The sequence below is a fragment of the Phocoena sinus genome, chromosome 20 (genome assembly GCF_008692025.1).
Source record: "Phocoena sinus isolate mPhoSin1 chromosome 20, mPhoSin1.pri, whole genome shotgun sequence".
NCBI lineage: Eukaryota > Metazoa > Chordata > Mammalia > Artiodactyla > Phocoenidae > Phocoena > Phocoena sinus.
Genome location: NC_045782.1, coordinates 32,178,566 through 32,202,730, shown reverse-complemented (window position 1 = coordinate 32,202,730; position 24,165 = coordinate 32,178,566). Strand labels below are relative to the sequence as shown.

Below are 24,165 nucleotides of genomic sequence, written 5' to 3'. Positions count from 1 at the left end.
TGTCCGGGCCGCACCACCCTGACCAGGAGAGCTGATCTTTTTGTCAGAGATTACAAACAGAGATGGACAAATTTGGAGCCAGAAAAAGAACTGGACAAAAGAACTAGAAAAGGCACGTTGCTGATCCTTAATCCTGGGGCTCCTTAATCCTTCAACTGTGAAGGACTCCTTAAGGGTTGTTAGAAATGTGGACGTCAGTTACAGGACATGTAATAAACAAGCAGCCCCGGGAACTCGCTGGCCAAGGTGGAGATGGGGAAGTGAGAGTCTGAAAAGAAACCATTATTTTGAAAGGCCCCAAGTAGAACCTTAGGAAACAGCACAGCGCCCGGTCTCCTCCTGCGTGACGACTCTGGCGGGCACTGAGAACGCAGCCTCCGTGCTTTGCAGGCCCTGGGGTCCCAGCCATGGCTCGGGCGCCTCTGCTGGAATCCAGGCTTCCTGAGCCACCTCCCGAGCTCCCTAACGCACCCGCCTATTAAATCACAGCGCCAAACTCATTGGCATTCTGACTTTGACTCGGTTAGTGATAACAGAGGAGGACAGCGCACCTTTAAATGACGAGCTTTGTGTTTAATTACCCAAACAAAATGACATAAATATGAATGAGCCCTAATGGCGGTACTTGGTTTTCCCGGAAACCATTAACAAAACGATTCCTAAATGATTTGTAAAGAAAATGAGCAGAGACGAGAGCCAGGAGAAGGCTATTAGGTTTCTAACACACTCCTGAATTATTATGTAGTCAACTACCTGGGAAATGCTCAGCTAAATGATCTTGAAAGGAGGAGGTGAGAGGTGGTTTGTTGAGACTTTCAGGGTGATGGACATCCTGACCCTTCGGCAAACTCTCACAGAAAGCGAACTGGGGTTTAGGTTTCCGACCCGGCGTCAGGACTCCTCCGGCTCTATGGCAGGAGGCCTCCACGGCCAGGCTGCTCACCTGCCACACACCCTGCTGGGACTACAGACTTAAATTTAGGAATCGTGACTCAGTTCCTCAAGAAGCACACATTTCATTTTAGAAACACCAAGTAAACAGCATTTCCCTCTCAGTCTGCACTTTACTAAACAATCGGTCAGGGGACTAAATTCCCGTAGCCTTTGTGGAACAGGTAGGGGGACGGGACCAGCGTCCGTGTGAGCACGGATGCCTCTGGAGGGCCCAGGTGGACACTTCAAAAGCAGGGCAAGGAAGACGAGGAGGGCTCCTGCCTTGAGGCCTGCTTCCTCCTCCTGCAAAGCCAACAGTAATGGAGAGCTGGGAACGGCTTCTCTACGTTGAGTAAGCTTTTGCAGTGCACTTTCCAGATGTAGACTAGTCAGGGTGTCCAGCCTGGCCTGGGCCCTGGTGTCCAAGCAGGCGTCGTCTGTTGGCAGGCCTATGTTTGGGACAACAACAAGGATCTGGTGGAATGGCTGGAGAAGCAGCTGGCGGAGGAAGATGGCGCTCGCTCGGTAATAGAGGAGAACATCAAGTATATCAGCAGAGACTACGTCCTCAAGCAGATCCGCAGGTGAGACCTGCGGGGGCAGGTGGGGGTGCTCCTGGGTAGAAGTGGGGCTCACTTTCCGGGGACGAGCGACTCAAGGACAAACGGTGAGGTGATGATGCCTCATAGTCTTTGTGGTCCCTTTCTGTTTTGAGACGGCTGTGGTCGACCCACAGATCAGAAGAGCCCTGAAGCGTGATTCTTGCTCAGCTGCTGGTCCCCAGGGGCACTTAGTAACGATGGCTTAGTTCATTGTGCCCAGCTATTCGCTCCAAATGCAGATACTCAAACTGGATGAACGATTCTGTGAGGAAAAGCTGACTGCATCATAGTTTCCTGGGAAACTACCTCCTCCCCTCCCCCAGCCAAGAGTTAGTTGTGTTCTAGAGGCTTCCGTCTTCTCCACAGGCTGGGTGGTGGAGACTGCTGGGGACATTTTAAAAACTTTTTATTTGGACACATTTCATTTACAGAAAAACTGCAAAACTGTAAACAGTACAGAGAACAAATCTGTACCCAAATGTGCCTGGTAATTTACATTTTACCCTTTTTGATACATCATTTGTGTGTGTGCTTACTCTTTTATATAAGAGTAAGCATACTCATATGTATGTATATGTGTGTGTGTGTGTGTGTATATATATATATATATATATATATATATTTCTTTTTCTGAACCATTTAAGGGTAAGTTACATATGTCATGGCCCATCATGGCCCTTTACCCCCAAATAGTTCAGTATGCCTTTGCTAATAGGGATATTCTCTTACATAACCAGAGTAAAATGATTAATTTTTATAAGTTGAACATTTTATCTAAACCACCATTTGCAGACCGTCGCTCATTTTGAGTTTGTCTGATGTTACCTCATGACTAGATTCAGGCTGTGCATTTGCAGCCAGGGTATGACATCCGTGATGATTTGGCCTTCACAAGGTACCGTATCTGGAGGCACATGATGTCAGCTGCCTGTCCCCATGTTAGTTTCCATCACCTGATCAAGCTGTTACTCAACTTCTCCACTGTATAATTCCTGATTTTCCCATCCCCCTTGAACCTAACAAGCAGTCTGAGGAGAGACACTTCAAGGCCATGCAGATTCCTGCTCATCAGAATTTCCACCTAGATTTAGCATCCAGGGATGATTCTTGCCTGATCCAGTCTTTTTTTTTTTTTTAATTTATTAATTTATTTTTATTTTTGGTTGCGTTGGGTCTTCGTTGCTGCACGCAGGCTTTCTCTAGTTGTGGCGAGCAGGGACTACTTTTGGTTGTGGTGCGCGGGCTTCTCGTTGCGGTGGCTTCTCTTGTGGAGCCCGGACTCTAGGCGCACGGGCTTCAGTAGTTGTGGCATGTGGACTCTAGAGCACAGGCTCAGTAGTTGTGGCGCACGGGCTTAGTTGCTCTGCGGCATGTGGGATCTTCCCGGACCAGGGCTCGAACCCGTGTCCCCCCGCGTTGGCAGGCAGATTCCCAGCTACTGTGCCACCAGGTAAGTCCCTGATCCAGTCTTACAGTGAGGTTGCAAAATGATAGTGTTCCAACTCCTCTGCACAATCACATCTCACCACCCCAATTCTCCCGTAAGCAAAAGTCCTCTCTCCTCCTCCATTTATTATATATTCGTTATTGGTGTAGACTAGTGAATGTCTTTTTTCAATGATTTGTAATTCATTATTTTGATGACCCAAATGTCCCAGATTTAGCCAGTGGGAGCACCTTCAGGCTGGGTCCGCTGTCTTTGTGACACGACCCCATCGGGGTTTTGGTTTTTGCTTTTTGAGGTTACTTCCTCACTTTCTGGCATAACAAAATGTTTCGGGTTCGTGTGGTATCTTGCTGCTGGGGACATTATTCACGTAGGAAAATGAATCAGGTGAGGCAGGGACTGCAGGGTACGCAGTGGACTCTGGGAACAGGTTTCTTGGGCAGTTCTGAAGCTACCCTGATCTAGGCACTGCTGCCTCTCTCTCATCCTCACCGTCCCGAATCTTCCCCTCCAGCTTGGTACAGGCCAACCCAGAGGTTGCCATGGATTCCATCGTCCACATGACCCAGCACATCTCGCCCACTCAGCGAGCAGAAGTCGTTCGGATCCTCTCCACAATGGACTCCCCGTCAACGTAGGAAGAGTTTCCTGCCCACCCCTGCCCTGCCTCCGGAGAAAAGGGCTAGAGCTGCCTTTCACACCTGAAGCCGCTGTAATTAGAAGGCACGCGAGACCAGCACTGGAATCGAAGTGGCATTTTGCTTCCCCTCGATGTTTTCAGGTTACGCATGACATACTGGGACGTAGGGTCACAAGCCCCCACTCCAGCCCACCAGTCACACCTACCCCGTTCAGTATTTATTATTACCCTGGCTGTGACGGCAGTCCTCTCTCCCTGCCCAGGACCTAAGAAGGCAATGACGGGTACAAGTACCTACCAAGAGGTCTTACTACACGCCAGCAGGGCCACCCTCCTGTCCTGACCGCCCCTTGGTCTGGCCCCGGGAAGTGGGAGCTGTTGCCAGGCAGTCAGCAGCCCGCGCTAGCCCCTGGCCCTGTGAGCCTGCAGCCACCGGCAGCAGAGGAGGGCCAGGGCTGAGGCCATAGGCCCAGCACGAGGCGTGGGGAGAGGAGGAAGCCTTAGGTCTGTTGTTTCTCACCCCACACTCAGCCCGGTCCACACCAGGCACCCAGTTTCATCACACCAAGGTACTGCTTATGAAGAAAAATTAAGAGCATGCAATCTGCAAGCTCCGTGGAACTCAAAGATGAGGGCAAAACCACGATCCAAGAAGCAGAGAAAGCAAAGAGACCAAGTCACTGTTGTCGATTTAGGGGCCTCACCCTAGGGCTCCCTTCTCAGAACAAGCGCAGAGACGGTTGACCTGCCACTGCCCCGTGTGCCGCTGCTCAGCTAGCTGAGATGCCCGGGGGTCCCACTGGCAGTACCGTAGCCCGAGTGGGCAGAGGAGGACCCAGGGGAGCTGCCCTTCCCGTCACTGATGGAAAGTAGTCACCATGCGACAGCGAGAACGGGCCAGCCAGTCTCTTTTTAGGACGCGGAAGGTTGTTGCTGTTAAGCCTGGAGCTTTGATAGTTACAGGAGGTTAACGGTGCCTACAGGGCCATCGTCTCTGTTTCTGGGGCCACTCTTCTAGCAGCTGACACTCTTACTTTGGGTCTCGTGTCTTCCTTGAATGTACACAGGCACAGCCGGTCTCCCCACAGCCACGGAAAGGAGCCCTGGTGACATCAGTGCTCTCGGCGCTGGGAACTGGCCTTCCCCGCTTTGGGGAGGCTTCCAGGGAACACAGAATCCATGTGACCTTAAGGTTATCCACAACCCCATCATGGTGCTGCTGTCTTCCAGGCCCACGGGTCCCTCCCTGGCCTCCTCATGGGCGATGGAGAGTTTATTTTCAACAACCAGTTTATTCAAGGAGAGAGCTTACTTATCCCCCCCGTCGGTGTTCCTAAAGCAAGAGTGGCAGGTGATCAGGGCTGGGGTAGCATTCGGCTACCCCAGTGCAGCGTCGGTTCCTACAGTGCAGCTAATTGCATTTAGCAGCGTTTGTCACTGATGACCAAGGGGGAAATCACGAAGACGTCTGAGAAGCAGCAGTGTGAATACTTCCGTACGAGCTACGGTTTTGAGCCTTAACCCTGCAGTTCACGCACAAGAAAGAGCTCCACTCCTCTCCTCGGGAACTGTTTGTGCAGATGGGCACCGTGAGGCTGGATGGGTTGCCACCTGCCCCCAGGAGCCTGGAGCCTCGGCCCGGCTGCCCTGCTGCGGGGGTTCGGCGCCATCCAAGCCAAGAAGGGTGGGAGAAGGTGGGAAACAATTTTCAGTCCAGGGAGCACGTCCACTGTTGCTGGTGTTCGCTTACCCAGTAAGCGTGGATTCACCTTTGACCAGGTAATTCCTCTACACTTTTCTACAATAAATAAAATTCCACACACCTACAGGTGGTGTGGAGTTCTATGCTTGCCCTGGCATTTCTTCGGGGCAGAGGACGGGTGACACTTGTTTACCTCCCCCCAGCCCCCAACAAAATTATGACACATTAAAGGAATACATTTAGTCTCTAGAACTTGGCCATGCTCACCACCCCCCATCCCCAGGGCGCCTCACTTTAGGTCTTACCTGGACAGGGCCCTTTCCTATGGAGAAGTCAGGAAGAGACACAGCCCATCACACACACGAGGTCACCAAGGCAGGAGGAGGGTGAGCGATGTACCAGCTGAGACTCGCCTGAGCTAGGATCACCATGTTGTCCGCTCACTCCGGTCACAAAGCAGCCTTCACTTGTCTTACTGAGCATTCGATGTACGCACAGCCTGATGAGCAAGGAGCTTCAGTCAAATGTATTCTTTTCATGTTTTGTTGAAATAAACCTCCACGTTTGTAGATGAGTCACTGTGTGTCACTTCAGCCCACGCCCAGCACCTCACTCTGGTTCCACTCTGAGTAGGGGAGCTTTGTCAGGGTGAGACCTGCCCCTGCCGAAAGCAGAGCCAGTGTAAGGACTGTGGTGCGTGGTGCTTCTGCAAACGATGCCACTCCCAGCCTGGGCAGTTTTCGGGTCCACATACCCTTGATGGGCTGGGCAGTTTCACGGGTCTTGAAGTGAAAAGGAAGGTATGAACCTCTGGGTTTGCATGATTTGTGGCATTTTCTGGGTCAAGTGAATAGCAAACCATTTTCAGAGACCACTTCAGGCCCCCTTTATGGAGAGGTTTTAGATCCTCTGAATAATTTAGCTACTTCATGGCTTTTGAACACTAACTTTGGGCACAAAAAGGCACTAGGCGCAGGAAACTCAGGCTTGTGTGCCTTCAACCCTCTGCCTCAATTTCTATGAATCCATGTGGTTGAAGCAGGAATAACATCTGCAAAGAAAGGCTCGGACCACAAGAGAGGAGGGAGGGGAAGCACGGGCCTTTGCTGACTATTAAACTTGGTGCGGTGTCCATCTCTCTTTAGGATGTACAGCAAAGCAAAGGGTGGCTTTTGGCAATTTACAAAGTATTTATCAGTTTGAATCACCTTAAGCTAGATGTTCTAGAAAGGGGAGCAGGAAGGGAGATGATACAGGATCCAGGGGAAGGTGCCGCTTTTTGCCTCCAGCTGCTGCTCTCCATGGGCGGGGGGTGCTGGGTGGCACAGAGGCCTTGGGCCTTCTCTCCCCGCTAAGCAGGCAGCCGAGAACCAGACCCCAAGTGTAAACTTGGCGCTGTCCCTACTCTCGGCCAGCACCCGCTGGTGGTTCTCAGGAAGGTCAGCAGGATTATGGGAAGATTCCACTGCTGCCTCTGGGAACTTGCCCCATACGTACAGTGCTTTCATCTGTTGATGGGGAATGCCATTTCCTTCATCGGTCTTTTTAATAAAAGAAAGTTTAAAGCTTTCATTAGTATTACTTTGGGGTAATAAGGAAAAGACTGAACAACGAGGGTTCAATCTTTTGGGAAATGGGATTTAAGCTGGGCCCACACATCTTTCCCCAACTGAAAAACAAGAACACAGTGACAAATGCCAGTGCCTCATGACCATCACAGGGAGGACCGTTCACATGGTGAGAGGCCTGGAGAGGTGCTGAGCTGGAGGTGAACCTGCATTCAAATGCTGGCTCCTCAGCTTGGGCACAAGAAGGGTAAAACCCAGGCCTGCCCTGATCCACGTGGTGAGGCGGAGGGTGCTAAGGACCACACGAGTGTGCAGACGGTGAAGGGCTGAAGCCTATGGGCAGAGAGGCCTCCAGCCGGGAGAGTAAGGCAGGCACCCCAGTCAAGCACTCACATCTACAGTTATTCAAGGGACACTAGGAATGTTGGCCGAGAGCACAGCAGTCATCTGGGAGAGGAGGGACAGTGAAGCGTGAAAAAGCAAGTAGGCAACAGAGCATGATGAGCTTTAAGTGCTGGGCCAGGAAACAAGGTACGTTCCTGAAGAGAGTGGGTCACCTTTGATGGTTTGGGGGCATGGGAAGATTGGGTAAAAAGGTTTAGAAACCAGCCTAATTAAATGAAAAGAGCACAACCTTGGGTACCAAGAAATCTGGCTCCAAGCTTAGCTCCACGTGTGTATGTCCCTGAGCTGCAGGGGTCACCCAGGAGAGTAAGCCCAGGCCACCCCAGGAAGCACAGAAATAGTAATGGGCGACTGCCCACTATTTTCAATACTCCACAGATCCTACATATGCCTCAGTCAGGTGGCAAAGGCTCACCATGCTGTTGTTTTCCCGGTAACTAAGACATTTACCTTCCCAGGAGGTGGTACTGGCTTCCTCATGCTGGCCAAAAGCTCCAGTGGGCAGTTAATGCTAATAAATAATGAAAACAGGACATCTTCATAAATGCGGTATTTCAGCAAGCAAAATCTTCCAAAACACGGGATTCCCTGTGGTTGGTGGAGGGGTGGAATAGTTACGGAGCCTCAGCTCTGAGGGGACTTGGACCCACCCAGTGGGCTCAGCCCATTAGGAACTGTAAGGAGATGAGACAGATGGTCGGACGATGGGCCTAATCCCAGAATCCCCTGATTCTATGACTGGCCTTCTGGGGTAACCAGGAAGGATTGGGGTGAGGAGAGACAGAAACAAAGACATCCAGGCCCTGAATTAGGAAAAAGCTAACAGCATTTTTGCCCATACTAACAAGTACTTTTGTAGCCATGTGCGGATACAAGAAGATGAATGCAACCTAGAAGAACGCTTTCACCCTTGAAGACATTATGCAAGTGACACATTATGCCAGATACAAAATGGGAAATACTGGGCAATTCCACTTATATGAGGTATGGAGAATTATCAAATTCACAGAGAAAGTAGAATAGGGGTTACTAGGGGCTGTAGGGAGGAGGAAATGGGGAGTTATTGTTTTAATGGGTGTAGGGTTTCAGTTTGGGATGACAAAAAAGTTCTGGAGATGGACAGTGGTGATGGTTGCACAACAAAGTGTACTTAATGCTACTGAACTGTGCACTTAAAAACTGTTAAAATGGTGAAGTTTATGTATATTTTACCACAATGAAAAAAAGTTCTGGAGTTGTAAAGTACAATAACAAATGAAAAATTAACTAGAGGGACTAAATAGTAGACTCAGGAAGGCAGAAGAAAGAATCTGAACTTGAAGATAGAGCAATAGAAAGTATCCAACATGAAGAACAGAAAGAAGAATGAAAAATGAACAGAGCCTCAGAGATCCATACAACATCAGGTATAACAATTGATGTGCAATGGGAATGCCAGAAGGAGAGTAGAGAAAGGGACAGGAAAAATATTTGAAGAAATCATGGCTGAAACCTTCCAAATATGATGGAAAACAACCTGCAGATCCAAGAAGCTCAATAGATCCCAAGGAGGATAAATACAAAAAGATCTATACCTAGACACTTCATAGCCAACCTGTTAAAAGACAGTCTTGAAAAAAGCTAGAGAAAAACAGCTCATCATATATAGAGGAACAACAAAACAAATAATAAACAGATAACAGCAATGGAAGCCAGAAGGCAGTGGGCTGATATATTCAAAATGCTACAAGAATTTAAACAAACAACTGTCAACCAAAAATCCTACATCCAGCAAAACAAAGATGAAATAAAGATATTCCCCACCACCACCAATAAAGGGGAAGAATTCAGTGATAGAAAATTTGCTTTATAAGAATTAAAGGCAATCATTCAGATGATTCCAGATGGTAATTTGAATCTACACAAAGATATGGAGAGGCACTTGAAAAGGTAAATATGAGTAAATATAAAAGACTGTGTGTGTGTGTTCTCTTTTAACTTTGTAAAAGAAATAAAATTATGTAAAACAATAATTATATTGCTATATTTTGGGGGTCTATAGATATATAAATGTGATGATAATTAGGCAAAGGTAAAGAAAAATTGAGCTATATCAAAAACAAATTCCTGTATTTTACCAGAAGTTAGTGTTTATCTCAAATAGATTGTAATGTAATCCCTAGCACAACCACTAAGAAAATAACTTAAAAATATATAGTAAATGCAAATGATATATTTAATAGGGGGTTAATATGCAGAATATATAAAGAACTTCTACAATTCAACAACAGAAAAACCCAAATAACTTGATTTTTAAATGGGCATACAACTTGAATAGACATTTCTCTTAAGATTATATACAAATGGCCAAAAAGCACATGAAAAGATGCTCAGCATCACTAATCTTTAGAGAAATGCAAATCAATCACAATGAGGTATCACCCCACACCCATCAGGATGGCTTCTATCAAAAAACCAGAAAATAGTGTTGGCAAAAATGTAGAGAAATTAGAATGCTTTGCACTGTTGGTGAAATTGTAAAATGGTGCAACCACTATGGAAAACAGTATGGCAATTCCTCAAAATAATTAAAAATAGAATTACCGTATGACCCAAAAATCCCAATTCTAGATATATATCCAAAAGAATTGAAAGCAGAGAACATTATGCTTTGTGAAATAAGCCAGTCACAAAAAAGACAAATACAGTATGATTCCATTTATATGAGATATCTCAAGTAGTGAAGGGATTGCCCTGGTAGTCCAGTGGGTAACACTCTGCCCTTCCAACGTAGGGGTCACGGGCTCAATCCCTGGTCGGGGAACTAAGATCCTGCATGATGCATGGTGAGGCCAAAATTTTTTTTAAAATAAAAAATAGTCAAAATGCATGAAAAAGAATGTACAATGGTGGTTACCAGGGGCTGAGGGAGAGGAAAATGGGGAGTTATTGCTTAATGGGTATAGGGTTTCAGTTTTTGCAAAATGAGTAAGTTCTGGAGATCTGTTGCACAACAATGGGAATATACTGAACATTACTGAACTGTACACTTTAAAATGGTTAAGATAGTCAATTTTAAGTATTTTACCACTATTTTTTAAAAGGAATACATAGTAAATACAACAATGGAATTAAAATGGCATACTACTTAACACAAAAGAAGGCAATAAAGGAGGAACAAATGGACAAAAAACTTATCAGTAACTAAACTAAGTTTGAAAGGACTAAACACTCCAATCAAAAGGCAGAGACTTAGGGCTTCCCTGGTGGCTCAGTGGTTGAGAGTCCTGCCAATGCAGGGGACACGGGTTTGTGCCCCGGTCCGAGATGTTCCCACATGCCGTGGAGCAGCTGGGCCCGTGAGCCATGGCCGCTGAGCCTGCGCTTCCGGAGCCTGTGCTCCGCAACGGGAGAGGCCACAACAGTGAGAGGGAGGCCCGCGTACCGCAAAAAAAAAAAAAAAAAAAAAAGGGCAGAGACTGTCAGACGAGATACAAAAAACTCAACTCTATACTGTCTACAAGAAACACACTAGATTCAAAAATAAGTATAGAAAACCATATACCATATAAACAGTAACCATAGGAAAGCTGAAGTGACTACATTAACATTAGAGAAAATATACATTAAGATAAATATCACTAGAGACAGGAAAAATTATAATGATTAAAGCATCAATTTGTTAGGAGCTACAACAATTATAAATGTATACACACCTAAAAACAGAGCCCCAAAATACATAAGGGAGAAATTAACAGAAGTACATGAAAGAACAGGACTCCCCTGGTGGTGCAGTGGTTAAGAATCTGCCTGCCAATGCAGGGGACACAGATTCGATCCCTGGTCCAGGAAGATCCCACATGCCACGGAGCAACTAAGCCCGTGTGCCACAACTACTGAGCCTGCGCTCTAGAGCCCGCGAGCCCCAACTATTGAGCCCATGTACTGCAACTACTGAAGCCCGTGTGCCTAGAGCCCGTGCTCTGCAACGAGAAGCCACTGCAGTGAGAAGCCTGCGCACCGCAACAAAGAGTAGCCCCTGCTCACCACAACTAGAGAAAGCCCACGCGCAGCAAGAAAGACCCAACGCAGCCAGAAAAAAAAAAAGAATAAATAGACAATTCAATAATAACAGGCCTCTGGATCAATAACTTCCATCCTAAGAAACTGGGGGGGAAAAAAGAACAAACTTAACCCAAAGCGAGCAGAATTAATGAAAAAATAAGGACTAGAGTGGTTAACGGATGAGATGGAAAACAAAAACTAGAGAAAATTAATAAAACCAAAAGTCAGTGCTTTGAAAAGAATTTTTTTAATTGACAAGCAAGATGAAAAGGAAGAAGACAAAATTTCCAAAATCAGAAATGAAAGAGGAGACCCTACTATTGACCTTGTACTGAAATTAAAAGGATTATAAAGGAATTTTATAAGCCACTCTATGTCAACAAATTAGACAACTTAAATAAAATGTCCTAGAAAGACACAAATTTTCCAAAACTGACTTGAGAAGAAACAGAAAATCTGAATAGACCTTTAACGTTAAATTAAAAAAAAAAATTAGTAATTAAAAACCTTCTCACAGGGCTTCCTTGCTGGCGCAGTGGTTGAGAGTCCGCCTGCCGATGCAGGGGACACGGGCTCGTGCCCCGGTCCGGGAAGATCCCACATGCCGCGGAGCGGCTGGGCCCGTGAGCCATGGCCGCTGAGCCTGTGTGTCCAGAGCCTGTGCTCCGCGACAGGAGAGGCCACAACAGTGAGAGGCCCGCGTACCGCAAAAAAAAAAAAACCTAAAAACCTTCTCACAAAGAAAAGCCCAGTCCTGGAAGATTTCACTGCTGAATTTGCTATCAAATATTTAAATACCAATCTTTCACAAACTTTTTCGGAGAACAGAAAAGAACATTTTCCAATTCATTCTAGAGGCCAGTATTATCCTGATACCAAAGCCAACAAAGACATCGCAGAAAGGAAAACTATAGACCAATATCTCTCATGAAGATAGGCAGAAAAATCCTTAGCAAATACTAGCAAATTGAACCCAGCAACATATTTTTAAAAAATTATACACCACAGCCAGGTGAGATTTGTCCCAAGACTGCAAAGTGTGTTAAAATATCCAAATGAATTAATGTGATACGCCATATTAATGGAATAAAGGGCAAAAACCACATGATCATCTCCACAGATGCAGAAAAAGCATCTCGTAAAATCCAACAGCCATTCCAGATAAAAATTTTCTGGGCTTCCCTGGTGGTGCAGTGGTTAAGAATCTGCCTGCTAATGCAGGGAACACGGGTTCGAGCCCTGGTCTGGGAGGATCCCACATGCCGCGGAGCAACTAGGCCCGTGAGCCACAACTACTGAGCCTGCGCGTCTGGAGCCTGTGCTCCGCAACGAGAGGCCGCGATAGTGAGAGGCCCGCGCACCGCGATGAAGAGTGGCCCCCGCTTGCCACAACTGGAGAAAGCCCTCGCACAGAAACGAAGACCCAACACAGCCAAAAATAAATTAATTTTTAAAAGGGCAGAATAGGTGATAGTGTGCCCCAAGCACACTATTTAAAACAAAAAAAATTTCTACAAACTATGAAGAGAAAGGAATTTCCTCAACCTGACAAAGGGTATCTATGAAAAACCTCAACTAATGTCATACTTAATGGTGAAAGACTGAATGTTTTTCCTCGTAAGATCAGGAATAAGGCAAGAATATTAACCCTTGCCACTTCTACTCAGCATTGTATCAGAGGTTCTAGCCAGTGCAACAGGCTAAGCTAAATAAATAAAAATTAAAGGCTTATATATTGGAAAGAAAGGATTAAAACTGTCTTTATTCACAGATGAAATGATCCTGTGGGAGGAATCCATTTTTTAAAACTAGAACCACCAAAAAAATCAACTGCATTTCTATATACTAGCAAGAAACAATCCAAAAATGAAATTAAGGAAAAACATTTCACTGACAATATCATCAAAAACAATAAAATACTTAGGAATAAATTTGACAAAAGTACTGCAAGATTTGTACACTGAAAATTATAAAACACTGCTGAGAGAAACTGAATATAAATAAATGAGGAGATATTCCATGTTCATGGATTGGAAGACAACATTGCTAAGATGGCAATTCTCCTTAAATTGATCTATAGATTCAATGTAATCCCTATGAAAATCCCAGCAGGCATTGTTATAGAAATTAACAAATTTATCCCAAAATGTACATGGAAATACAGTGGACCCAGAATAGCCAAAATGATTTTGATAAAAATTTGGAGGACTTAAACTATCCAATTACAAAACTTTCACTGGTGTGAAAACAGGCAAATAGAATCCTCACATTTATGGTCAATTGATTTTCTACAGAGGAGTTAAGGCAGTTCAACAAGGGGGAAAATAGTCTTTCCAACAAATGATACTGGGACAATTGGATATGCACATGCAAAATTATATTTTTAGACCCTCACATCATGTGCAAAAACTAACTCAAAATGGATTATAAACCTAAATGTGAGAGTTGGAACTATAAAACTTCTGAGGAAAACAGGAGAAAAATCTTTATGACCTTGGGTCACGCAAAGATTTTTTAGATCTGATACCAAAAACAATCCATAAAAGAAAAAAAAACTGAGAAATTAGAACGTCAAAATTTTAAATGTTTGTGATTCAAAAGACAACATTAAGAAAATAAAAAGGCTCACTACAGACTGGGAGAAAATATTTGTAAATCATTTTCTGATAAGAAATCTGTATTTAGAATATATAAAGAATTCTTACGATGTAATAAGACAAGCAACTCAATTAAAAATGAGCCAAAGATCTGAAAAGACGTTTCACCAAAGAAGGCAGATACATGAATGGCTAATAAACACATGAAAAGCTGTTCCACATCACTAGCCATTAAGCAAATAGAAATTAAAGCCACAATGAGAGCCCACTGCTCACTAGAATGGCTATAATGACAATACAGACAATAAGAAGTGAGGCTGTGAAGCAACTGGAACTCTCACATGGCTAGTGGGAGTGTAAAGTGGTGCAGCCACTGTGGAAAACATTTTGGCCGTTTCTCAAAAGCTTAAACATAAACTTACCATATGACCCAGCAATTCAGACACAAACACAACACTGTAAAGCAACTATACCCCAATTAAAAAAAAAAAAAATTCCACACCTAGGTATCCAGCCAAGAGAAATGAAAACATGTTCCACAAGAACTTGTGATTGTTTATATCAGCTTTATACACAATGGCCAAAATCTGGGAACAACCCAAATGGTCATCAATAGGCAAAGAGACAGATAAAATATGGTGTATCCATACACTGGGTGCCAGTCAGCAACAAAAAGAAACAAATTAACCACATATGCTCCGCCGGATGAGCCTTAAGCTCAGTGAAAGAAGCTGCACACAGACTACATATCGTACAATATGATCTTATTTAAATGAAACATCCAGAAAAGACAAATCTATAGCTACAGAAAGCAGATCAGCCATTGCCCTGGGGAAGGGGATGGGATGGAGGATGGACTGCAAACCAGCACGAAGTTATTTGCTGGGGTGATGAAATGTTCTAAAAATGGAGTGTGTTGACGGTAGCACAGCTCTACAAACTTACTAAAAATCCTGGAATGGGGCTTCCCTGGTGGCGCTGTGGTTGAAAGTCTGCCTGCCGATGCAGGGGACACGGGTTTGAGCCCTGGTCTGGGAGGATCCCACATGCCGCGGAGCAACTAAGCCCGTGCGCCACAACTACTGAGCCCGCGCGTCTGGAGCCTGTGCTCCGCAACAAGAGAAGCCGCGACAGTGAGAGGCCCGCGCACCGCGATGAAGAGTGGCCCCCGCTTGCCACAACTGGAGAAAGCCCTCGCACAGAAACGAGGACCCAACACAGCCATAAGTAAATAAATAAATAAAAATTTTTTAAAAATCCTGGAATTGTACATTTACAATGAGTGAATTTTATGTTAAGTAAATTACACCTCAATATCAAAGCTGCAAAAAACTGTAACCAGCAAGGAGTAGGAGTGCACTAACCTTACCACCAACACCCAACAGCCTGCCCTCCTGCCGTTTCCACAAACCCCTCTTGCGACGCCCACTGTTCTCTGTGCGGAGACCCTCGCAGACTCCCCAGGGAGTGGTTTATATTCAGCTCACAGAATCGCTTGTGCAATGACTGTCTTCCTGTCTACCCTCCCATAGGATGCAGTCCTCCTCCAGATCCAGAACTGTGCCCACTAGCTCTTCCCTCCCAGTTCCTTGAGAAAGTCTTGTTGAGAGAAAAGCAAGATCCCTGGTGATCTCTCATGTAGGAATAAAGTTTAAACTTCTATTCAGCAGCTAAACACAGAGACTGACCCTGGTACCTTTCTAAGTTAATCGAGTTACAAAATGATCTTTTTAGGATCATTTTGCTTCTATGACCCATTTTATAACTACTTTTCCTCCAAATCCATTCTGGTCTACCACCCTCTGATCTCACCCAACCAAGCCCTGCCTGTGTCTGAGAAGGCCTTGCTGGGACCCGGCAGGGGCCCAGCAGGATGACACCGGGGGTGAGGGCTCCAGTCACCTGCAAGCAACTTGGCCGTCACAAAACCTGGTACTCACATGCACGTTTCACAATAACCAGGCAGAGTCCTGCACTTTGTTTCTGTGACCTCAAGTCCCAGCAGAGCCCTAGCTGATGCTCTTCCCTACAAGCCACAGCCCTGCTCCAGGCCCAGGCTTGATTGATTTACTCAGCACCCGACAGGCATGTAAACAGTATTACATCACAGGTACTCCTGCTGGTCCAGACGCTGGCTGAGTGGTGGGGAGACCCTGAAGAGGGAAATTCGGGCTTGGCCGGCCGTCAGGGAGCTCCGCCTGGCATCACAGCCAGCAGTGAGGGGACGTCACACCTAACCCTGGGTCACAAGCGCACAGGCTCAACTAACCACCAGCGGGGCCTACCTGGGGCAGAGCAGGTGCAAACACTGCCCGGGTCGCCGACCCCTACGAGCGGCGCTGCCTGGAGGGAAGGTGCCTGCCTTCCCACAGGGTCTCCCAGCCCCAGGAGCTGGACTGATTTGGCCCTGGGTGCTGCAAACACTACCTCCACCGCCTGATACACGCACATACAAAAGTCAGCCACCCAAACCACGTCTAGGCACACACAAAAGCGCAATTATGGGAGGCAGAAACCTCTCAACTCCAGCCTTGCGTCTGAAACTCCACCCTAAAATATCTGCATGTTAAACGACCAAGGACAGTTAAGCTTTCAAAGGGAGAAGATCAAAGTGCTGTCATCTTTTAATTTAATCCTTTTGTTGCATCAATGGTCTTAAGAGGACGAGAGAGATCAGAATAAAAATGGAAACAAACTATATCTTTGTGGGTGTTGTGTTTTAGGCTTTTTTTTCTCAGTTTGGGCCACAAAATAGGTCAGCTCCATTACTGATCAGCCTTCCCACAAATATTTAAAACAGATTGAATTGCACACCCAATACCCATCACAATTACACCAGGCACAACAACTAAATTAGCAATTCAACAAAATAATTGGAAATGCGATTCTCTCTATCCCACCAGTCTCCCTCGAGGGTTTAGCCGATCTATGGGGGAAAGCTCAGCTTTCCTAATTCTGCAGCTAATTAGAGACACACTTGTAAATGAAGTTGTTTGTCTTAAAGTTGAAATTCTCTTCTGGGGGTGGGGGAGAGGGAAGGAGAGAGGAGGAGAGTCCTTCCAGTCCGGAGCAAGTAGATAAACAGGTATCAAGAGCGCACGCCTGGGTTCTCAGGAGCAGCCCTGTCTACAGTTAATAAAGCGTCACTGTTTCGCCGTCACTTATCTGGTAATGAACGACTTCGTAACAGCCGGCCTGGCCGACGGCCTCGCTGAGAGAGGCGTGCCTTTTAAAGGCCCTCGAGACCGGTCGGGGGGAGCTGCAAGGCACTGCTATTTAGGGACCCACAGGGCGACAGGAGGGTCAGCGCCGAGCCCAGGCGGCATCAGCGCGGCCAGTTCCCGTGTGAAACTCCCCGTTGGGACCCGAGGAACCAAAAGCTCATCCTCCCAGGAAGCGGAGGCTCTGGTGCCAAGCGAACCCCGCCCCCCCCCCCGCGTGGACAGCACCTGCGGGGTCACGTGGCCCGCCAGCCAGACGGTGACAGTCTGCCTCGGCCTGCTTGCTCGGGCCACTCCTGGAGAAGCAATCTTAAGGTTTCAATTAAGCTGTCCTTGGCCTCTTTTTGTTCCTTCAGAAAGGCACATCTCGGTTTAATTACATAACTGAGAACTAGGCATTGCATTCGTCCCCTTACCCTCCTCCACGAAGACCAGGATGTGAGCTTCACACGCAGACTCTCCGCAAGGCTGCGCTCCCCTCCCCTCGCTTCGCCTACCCTCCCCTCCGGCAGGCGCACACCTGGGCCCGCGCTCCCGCCGCGAACAAAGGCCTGACCTTAGCAGCGAGGTCAGCAGATGAAAAGCCTCCGCTGCCTAGACCCTCCCGGAACATCACAGCGCCCAGGTGGGGGGCGAGGCGGCGCGGAGGCTGCGCGAACGCCGATAAGTGAATTCAAAAGCACCTGCTCCTACGGCTTATCTCCCCCAACAATATGAACTCGGAGTTATCACATGGCAAGTGTTCCGCATTAGCCTTACGTTTAGCTCTTGAAACCAAGAGCAGTGCGCTACAACTTTAAAGGACACAAGAGTCAAACTGGAAAATAATTTTATGGCCTCAGGGGGTCCGTTCCCGGCCTAAACCCTCAGGAGGAGAGCGGGGCGGGTTCGCTCCCAGGCTCCCCTCGGCCACGCTGGGCACCGAGGCGGGAAACCCCTCGCTTCCTGCCCCCTCGTGAGCCCCAGGTCACACTCTGGGCCGCCGCCCGAGCCTGCAACAGGGCCCCCGACCCGGCTGGGCCCCTCAGCCTCGCGACAGCGGCAGCTCTCGCCGCCCCACCTCTTAGCACTTACCCGGCTCCAGCTCTGCCGTTTGCTGTGACTTGTGAAGGGCTAGGAAGTACCCGCATCGACCTCATCTAGCCAATGCGGTAGCCACCAGCCACGCTCCAAGGGCTCAAAAGCCACACGTGGCTGGTGAAATACTGACTAGACTGGGCTCCCATCATCCCCGGAAGCGCTACTGGACAGCTGTGGTCTTAGACCCTCTGGACGCGCGTGGGGTTAGAAGAGACTCCCCAGGAGGGTAAGAGGGGAAGGCAGCTGGCCACGAGGGCAGCCCTAGAGCCCGGAGCCGCCCTCGCCGTGGAGGCGCGGGAGCCACCGAGCAGCGGCCTAGGTGCGGGGCGCTCAGAGTCAGCCCCACCTGCGTACTAATGCCCCTGGCCATCCCGGGGTCGGCGGGCTCTTGGAAGCCCACGAGCACCAAGGCTGCTGCCCTCCTGCCAGGCCGAGCTCTCGCCCTGTAGAACCGGAGCCCTGGGAGAGTGACGCTGAGCCTGAAAACGGCCACAGCCCGGGCTGCCAGGAGTCCCGCCAGGACTAACAGAGGCAACTCCAGCGCAGGTAATGGGCCTGATCAGACCGAAGTAAGAGGATTCAGGACTCACTCGACTGAAGAGGGGCACAGAGCCCCACTAGAGACCAGGTCACCTGCCCAAACAACCCTGTGCTCTGTCAACCTCCCCCAGCGCCTGCCACACAGCAGGAGGTCAACACATACCTGAATGGATGGGAAAAACATTCCTGCATTGGTGCTAGACCCAAGCTGCCTTTCCATAGAAACAGCTGCTTTAGGACGAGGAGGTCCTCAGGAACCAGCGTGGCTGACCCTCACAGTACTGAGGAGGACCTCTGAGCCCCAGAGGTCAAAAGACTTCCTCAAGGTCACACCCTGGCAGGTCTGATTTCTGATCCAAGGTTCTTGCCACTACGCCACCTTCTGTTCAAATCTGTCCTTGACTCAGAATGTCACATCAGCCCCCTCAAGGATGAATTCTGTGCCCCCAAGTCTCTGTGAGAGCTGGGTAACACACGCCTAAACACCTCGGGGAGGGTAGATGAGGGCGGCAGAAGCAGCCAGCACCACGTGGTGGGGAGCCTGCCGGCCCAGGGCAGCCTGAGCTCATTTCCAGCCCAGCCATAAAGAGGAAGACAGGGATGGAGAAGGGTGGGCAGGAATCTTAATGTGTTACTGTCACCGCGCCTATTGGGGACCTTATATTCTTTGTCTACCCGATCGGCAATGTGGGATTTTTTTTTTTTCTCTACGTTCTTTTAAATTCTCTTTTCTGAGAATTCAGTGTCCTTGACCTCAACAAACGAAATGAGAACCCTGAACCAAGGAGGTAAACCAAGCAGACTTCTCAGGAATATAAACGCTGCTGAGGTGATGACCTTATTAACAGGCCCCACAAGATGGGCAAGGAAGGCCCAGGAAAGGAAATCTACAGACATGCGAGAAAAACGAAGTTAGATAAGGCACACTCACTCTGCATTTGCGCCACTCCCCTCCTCTCCAGACAAGGAGCAGGTAACGAGGGCTTCATCAATACAGCTGTTGGACAAACCGAACATATGCAAATCAGCGGGGCGATATGGATCCCCTGGACGTAAGAATTAGTTAATGAACTTACCAAATTACTGGCAATTACTTTTGAAATGTTATGAAGAAAGACAAAGCAAAAAAAAAAAAAAAAGAGAGAAAGAAAGAAAGGAAATGAGGTAGATAAGATTTAAACAAACAAAAAAATGAATGACCAAGGCAAACTCAACTTAATGCCTAGCACAACTGCCCCCCCCACCCCGGAACACAAACACACATAAATCAAAAAGTAAAAACACAAACTCAGATGCAGAAAACAAGGTCCATTCACTTTAGACAAGGCTCACTGCTTGTATTTGCCTTTCTTAAACGCCATGTGCACAGGGGAGCCTATCAGGGTAGCAGCAGACGGGCGCCAGCTGCCCTGGCACAGAACACCCACATTTCTGCAGCCGCAGCCTCAGGCCTCTCCGTGACACCCTTTACCTCTACTCTCTCTAGTTCTGCTGAGACGCAGCTGCCTCACCTGTGAGCCTGGCCCAGGGAGACACAGGTCTTGGTGTCCCACATACACAGTGACCCCTCCATGGTGGTGAAGGTTGACGAATGTCCCATTTGGATCCATTGAGCCTCAAACTCAGCTCCCTCTGGATGAAATGGTAAGAGATAAAGAGGCAATCATCTTGGAGAAGTCATAAGCGGAGACCAGGAAAATCAACCACTAAAAGGAAACGACTTTTCTAAACTGGAGATGCAGTGTCTGTTGCTGAACTGGTCGGAGCTGGCTTTCTCTGGTGTTCTGTTGGCTCTCAGGGTTTCCAAATGATGCTCAACAAGCATTCTTGGTCGGTGACCTGGAAAGAACAGCTACGCACCAAAGACAGTATGGGGAGAAACATAAACCCATACGAGGCAAGGAAAACCCACCAGAGAGATCCCCAGGATGAAGGCACTGAAAGTAGCAAGAGCATGAGGACCAGTGGGGAGGGCGGAGAGAAAATGATATACGATCTGGCAGCCAGAAAACAGACAGGAGGGCCGGGGAAGGAGAGGATGGTGTCACTTCCTATTTGTCCACCATCTTTCATTGGAGCATCTCAAAGCACATTACAGGCAGCAGCTCTTTAATCCTCCCAGAGGAGGATGCTGATTTGAAGGGTTCCCTGGGGAGCAAGAAATAAACCACAGGATCAGACTCCAGGGCCAACCTCCTCTCTGCCTTTCAACACCCTTTGCTGCAGATGGTCCAGCCTAGGGCAGGTGAGAACTGCACGGGCCCTAAAACAAGCCTCCGTCATAGGGACCAAGAGCCTTTGAAATATTTGGACTCTTTCACTCGGTTCACTTTACTCCCAAAAATCTATGCCAAAAAAACCAATAATTTTAAGACAACAAACAAGCTTTATGCACAAATGTTTTCCTATAAATTATTCAAAATAGCAAATAATTATAACAATTTAAGTGTTCAACAAGAGGGGATCTGGTTCAGTACTGAAGAGACATGCCCCCAACGGAATTATTAGTTAGCAGTTAAAATGCTTCAATGAGATCTGCAAAAACGTGGAAACGACCTTCCCCTCTACTATTAGTATTAAAATGCAGAATACAACGTACCACTGGTTCTCAACGGGTGGTATACGTGTGTTATGCGGAGGGGGACATGCTGTACAGACATTTTGTTTTTACTGTTTTTAAAAGGGTAACATTTCAAACAGTCCAGAAGGAAAAACGAAGTCTTCCACCTGCACTGCTCCCTGGGCCCTCCCCCCAGAGAGGAGTCTACTGGGTATCACAGCATCTACACTGAAGAGGGCTACGAAGAAATACAGGTAAACTACGAGAAGGGGATCTTTCTGAGTGGTGGAGTTACAGCCAAGTCTTATTTCCATTTGTTCCTTCCACTTTTCTGTAATTAATTTTTGATGTAAAATAAACTAAGATGAGAAACCAGCCTTAACTTCTCTATCCCGAAGGGCAAAGCCCACAGCCTGCTTCCGGCCCCGGGTGCAAACCTGGGCTGGGTGGGCCCTGCGGTTTCCTCACTGCTCTGATGGTGTCTTCAGGGGCTGTGGTTTAGGAGGGTCATGTGTGAAGGAGTCAACTGGACAAAAAGAAAATAAGCCAACTCCGCACAAAAGGGAGGAATGCTTCAGTCAACACTGAAAAAGGGCCCTGGATTGAAACTCTTGATAACAGTTCTCAACTCATTTCAAAATCAGCATTAGCCACCAAAATGTAAAGTATTCGTTTTATTAAAATGCAAATCAATCAACTAATCTGTCTTTCTAGTAACAGTTGAATTGCAGTATCCGTGTCAATTAAAATAGTTTCCAATTTACTCTTGGCTGGAAGGAGGGTGGTCCTCTGAATTTTAAAATGCAAGCCTCCCTTTACTGAAAATTCTATCCGTTCTTTCTCATCTCTCCTGATTTTAATTCATTTTAATTAAACATGATGGACTCCAAATATTTTGAAGTACCTGCTTAAATTTTTTTCTTCATCAGGTAGAGAGTGACTGTGACAAAGGTTCCATCTCTTTAGGAATCGTGGGTCTGCATCATGCTCACGGGAAGTGCCGCGTTAAGAGGTTACTTACTTGCTGTTCTAACGTGGGTTTATCCGGGATCCTCAGGCTAGATGGATGGGGTTGGATGGTCTATATTCGAAAAAGGGATCACGGTGAAGGGAGTGACTGTAGGGGACATCTTCTATTTCCGTTGAGTGATCTTTTAGGTAACTGGAGACACACTGAAAATTAAATGTTTCCCTGACAATCAAGCCCAAGAGGTTAACTTACCAAGACAAGAAAAACAGAGCAGGATGTACCAAGGTCCAATTAGTGTGAGATGGAGAAATCCTCCTCCCCTCATTTGCCCCGTCTGAGCCCAGCAGACACACTCAGATGTTAATACTAAACTGTGATGCAGATTACATTCCAGACTCACTTCGTTTGGAACCCAGCCTCTGGGCGCTGTGTCGCAGTCCACAGACACCACGTCAATGACACGTGGGATTCCTGGGCACAAAAATCTGTCACTTGGTTTTGACATTTTAAGACAATACCAAAACCTGACTCTAAAAACAATGACTAGTTATTAACTACAACTGCCCTCAGATGCCTGTACGCAACATTCCTTTAATTCCATAGCTCAGAATACAGATTTGGGCAAAGGACCCGGGAGACAGTTGGCCTCGAGTGCGGGCACGCACACATTACTTATGCAAGATCATCTCATTGCATACTGACCACAGCAGGCCAATAAATCCCCCTTATGGGGATTTAATTTCCAGCTTTTGACCTTTCGGATGAAAAACAAGTGAATCATTTCCCCCTGCTAGATTTACACCACAGCTAATCTCAATAAAGTGATTTAGGAATGGTGAGAATGGAAAAGGACTCTGGAAGAATCTTTATGGGTGAAAAGAGGAAACAAGAAGTCAGAGATCTGTATTTAGCAATGAATAGGCAGATGCCTCCAAGCTCCAACGCCTCTGGGGCGGAGCTGACAGGTTTTGGGGGGGCTCCCTGCTCCTCACAGCTGCAATCAGTCGCTAAACGCAACTCACCCCGAAAGCCACATCTACCCTAGGATTATTCCTTCCGTGAAGTATTTTATATTGTGAAAGAAGGCCATTTGGCTGGGAAAACAATGAAAACCTTCCCAAAGAACCTGTCAGCCTGAGGGAACGCCACATCACTCACTCTGTGCTGCTTAAGGAACCGAGCACGCGGCAGCGGCGGCGACAGGAGAAACACTCTTTATTTGTGGTGGTTCAAGGCCATGGGGGGCGAGCCCTTTGCACACGGACGCACCGGTGACACAGATGCTGGATTCCAGGTTTCCGGGCACTCGTCAGGCCCATGTTCTGAACAGCACACGTTCCCGGGATTTCCCGAGTTCCTCTATGTGGGGCTGGGTGTGCGGAGGTCCCGCCTCAGGCCCCAGGCCACAGGGAGATGGGCGCAGTCAGTCCCCGTGGCCTTCGTCAGGGGGGTTGAGTTGGCCAAAAAGAGATCGATACAGCTCTGTCCTGGAAGACAAACAAAACAAACTGGTTAACACGTTGGTTAACTTTTCAAGGTTAAAAAAGGGGCTTCCCTGGTGGCGCAGTGGTTGAGAGTCTGCCTGCCGATGCAGGGGACACGGGTCCGTGCCCCGGTCCGGGAAGATCCCACATGCCGCGGAGCGGCTGGGCCTGTGAGCCATGGCCGCTGAGCCTGCACGTCCAGAGCCTGTTGCTCCACAACAGGAGAGGCCACAACAGTGAGAGGCCTGCATACCGCAAACAAACAAACAAACAAAAGAACCAAGAAGCTGGGAAATACCCCAGTCTAATTCTTCAATTGGAAACACAGCCACATAATTAAAAATGCATCCCGCAGCTCTTATTCGCAAATAC

At 47.4% G+C, this 24,165-nt stretch overlaps 2 protein-coding genes across 11 annotated transcripts in view; one reads left to right on the top strand and one right to left on the bottom strand.

The window, feature by feature from the left end:
* ACACA (acetyl-CoA carboxylase alpha) overlaps window positions 1-5,893 on the top strand; it is a 234,806-nt gene extending 228,913 nt beyond the window's left edge. For all 5 annotated transcript variants that reach the window (XM_032617795.1, XM_032617792.1, XM_032617791.1 and 2 more), the window contains 2 exons: window positions 1,381-1,517; window positions 3,497-5,893. In XM_032617795.1, the coding sequence (XP_032473686.1) occupies window positions 1,381-1,517; window positions 3,497-3,620 (261 nt within the window). In that variant the 3' untranslated portion in view covers window positions 3,621-5,893. The remainder of the gene's footprint in view (window positions 1-1,380; window positions 1,518-3,496) is intronic.
* The window catches only part of AATF (apoptosis antagonizing transcription factor), a 119,105-nt gene continuing 99,843 nt past the window's right edge, over window positions 4,904-24,165 (bottom strand). For 2 of the 6 annotated variants that reach the window (XM_032617797.1, XM_032617802.1), the window contains 5 exons: window positions 22,361-23,796; window positions 20,291-20,411; window positions 19,711-19,776; window positions 7,748-7,808; window positions 4,904-5,985 (listed from right to left, as the gene is read on the bottom strand). In XM_032617797.1, coding sequence (XP_032473688.1) covers window positions 23,733-23,796 — 64 coding nt within the window. In that variant the 3' untranslated portion in view covers window positions 4,904-5,985; window positions 7,748-7,808; window positions 19,711-19,776; window positions 20,291-20,411; window positions 22,361-23,732. The remainder of the gene's footprint in view (window positions 5,986-7,747; window positions 7,809-19,710; window positions 19,777-20,290; window positions 20,412-22,360; window positions 23,797-24,165) is intronic. The other 4 variants (XM_032617799.1, XM_032617801.1, XM_032617798.1 and 1 more) reach the window with 4 other exon arrangements.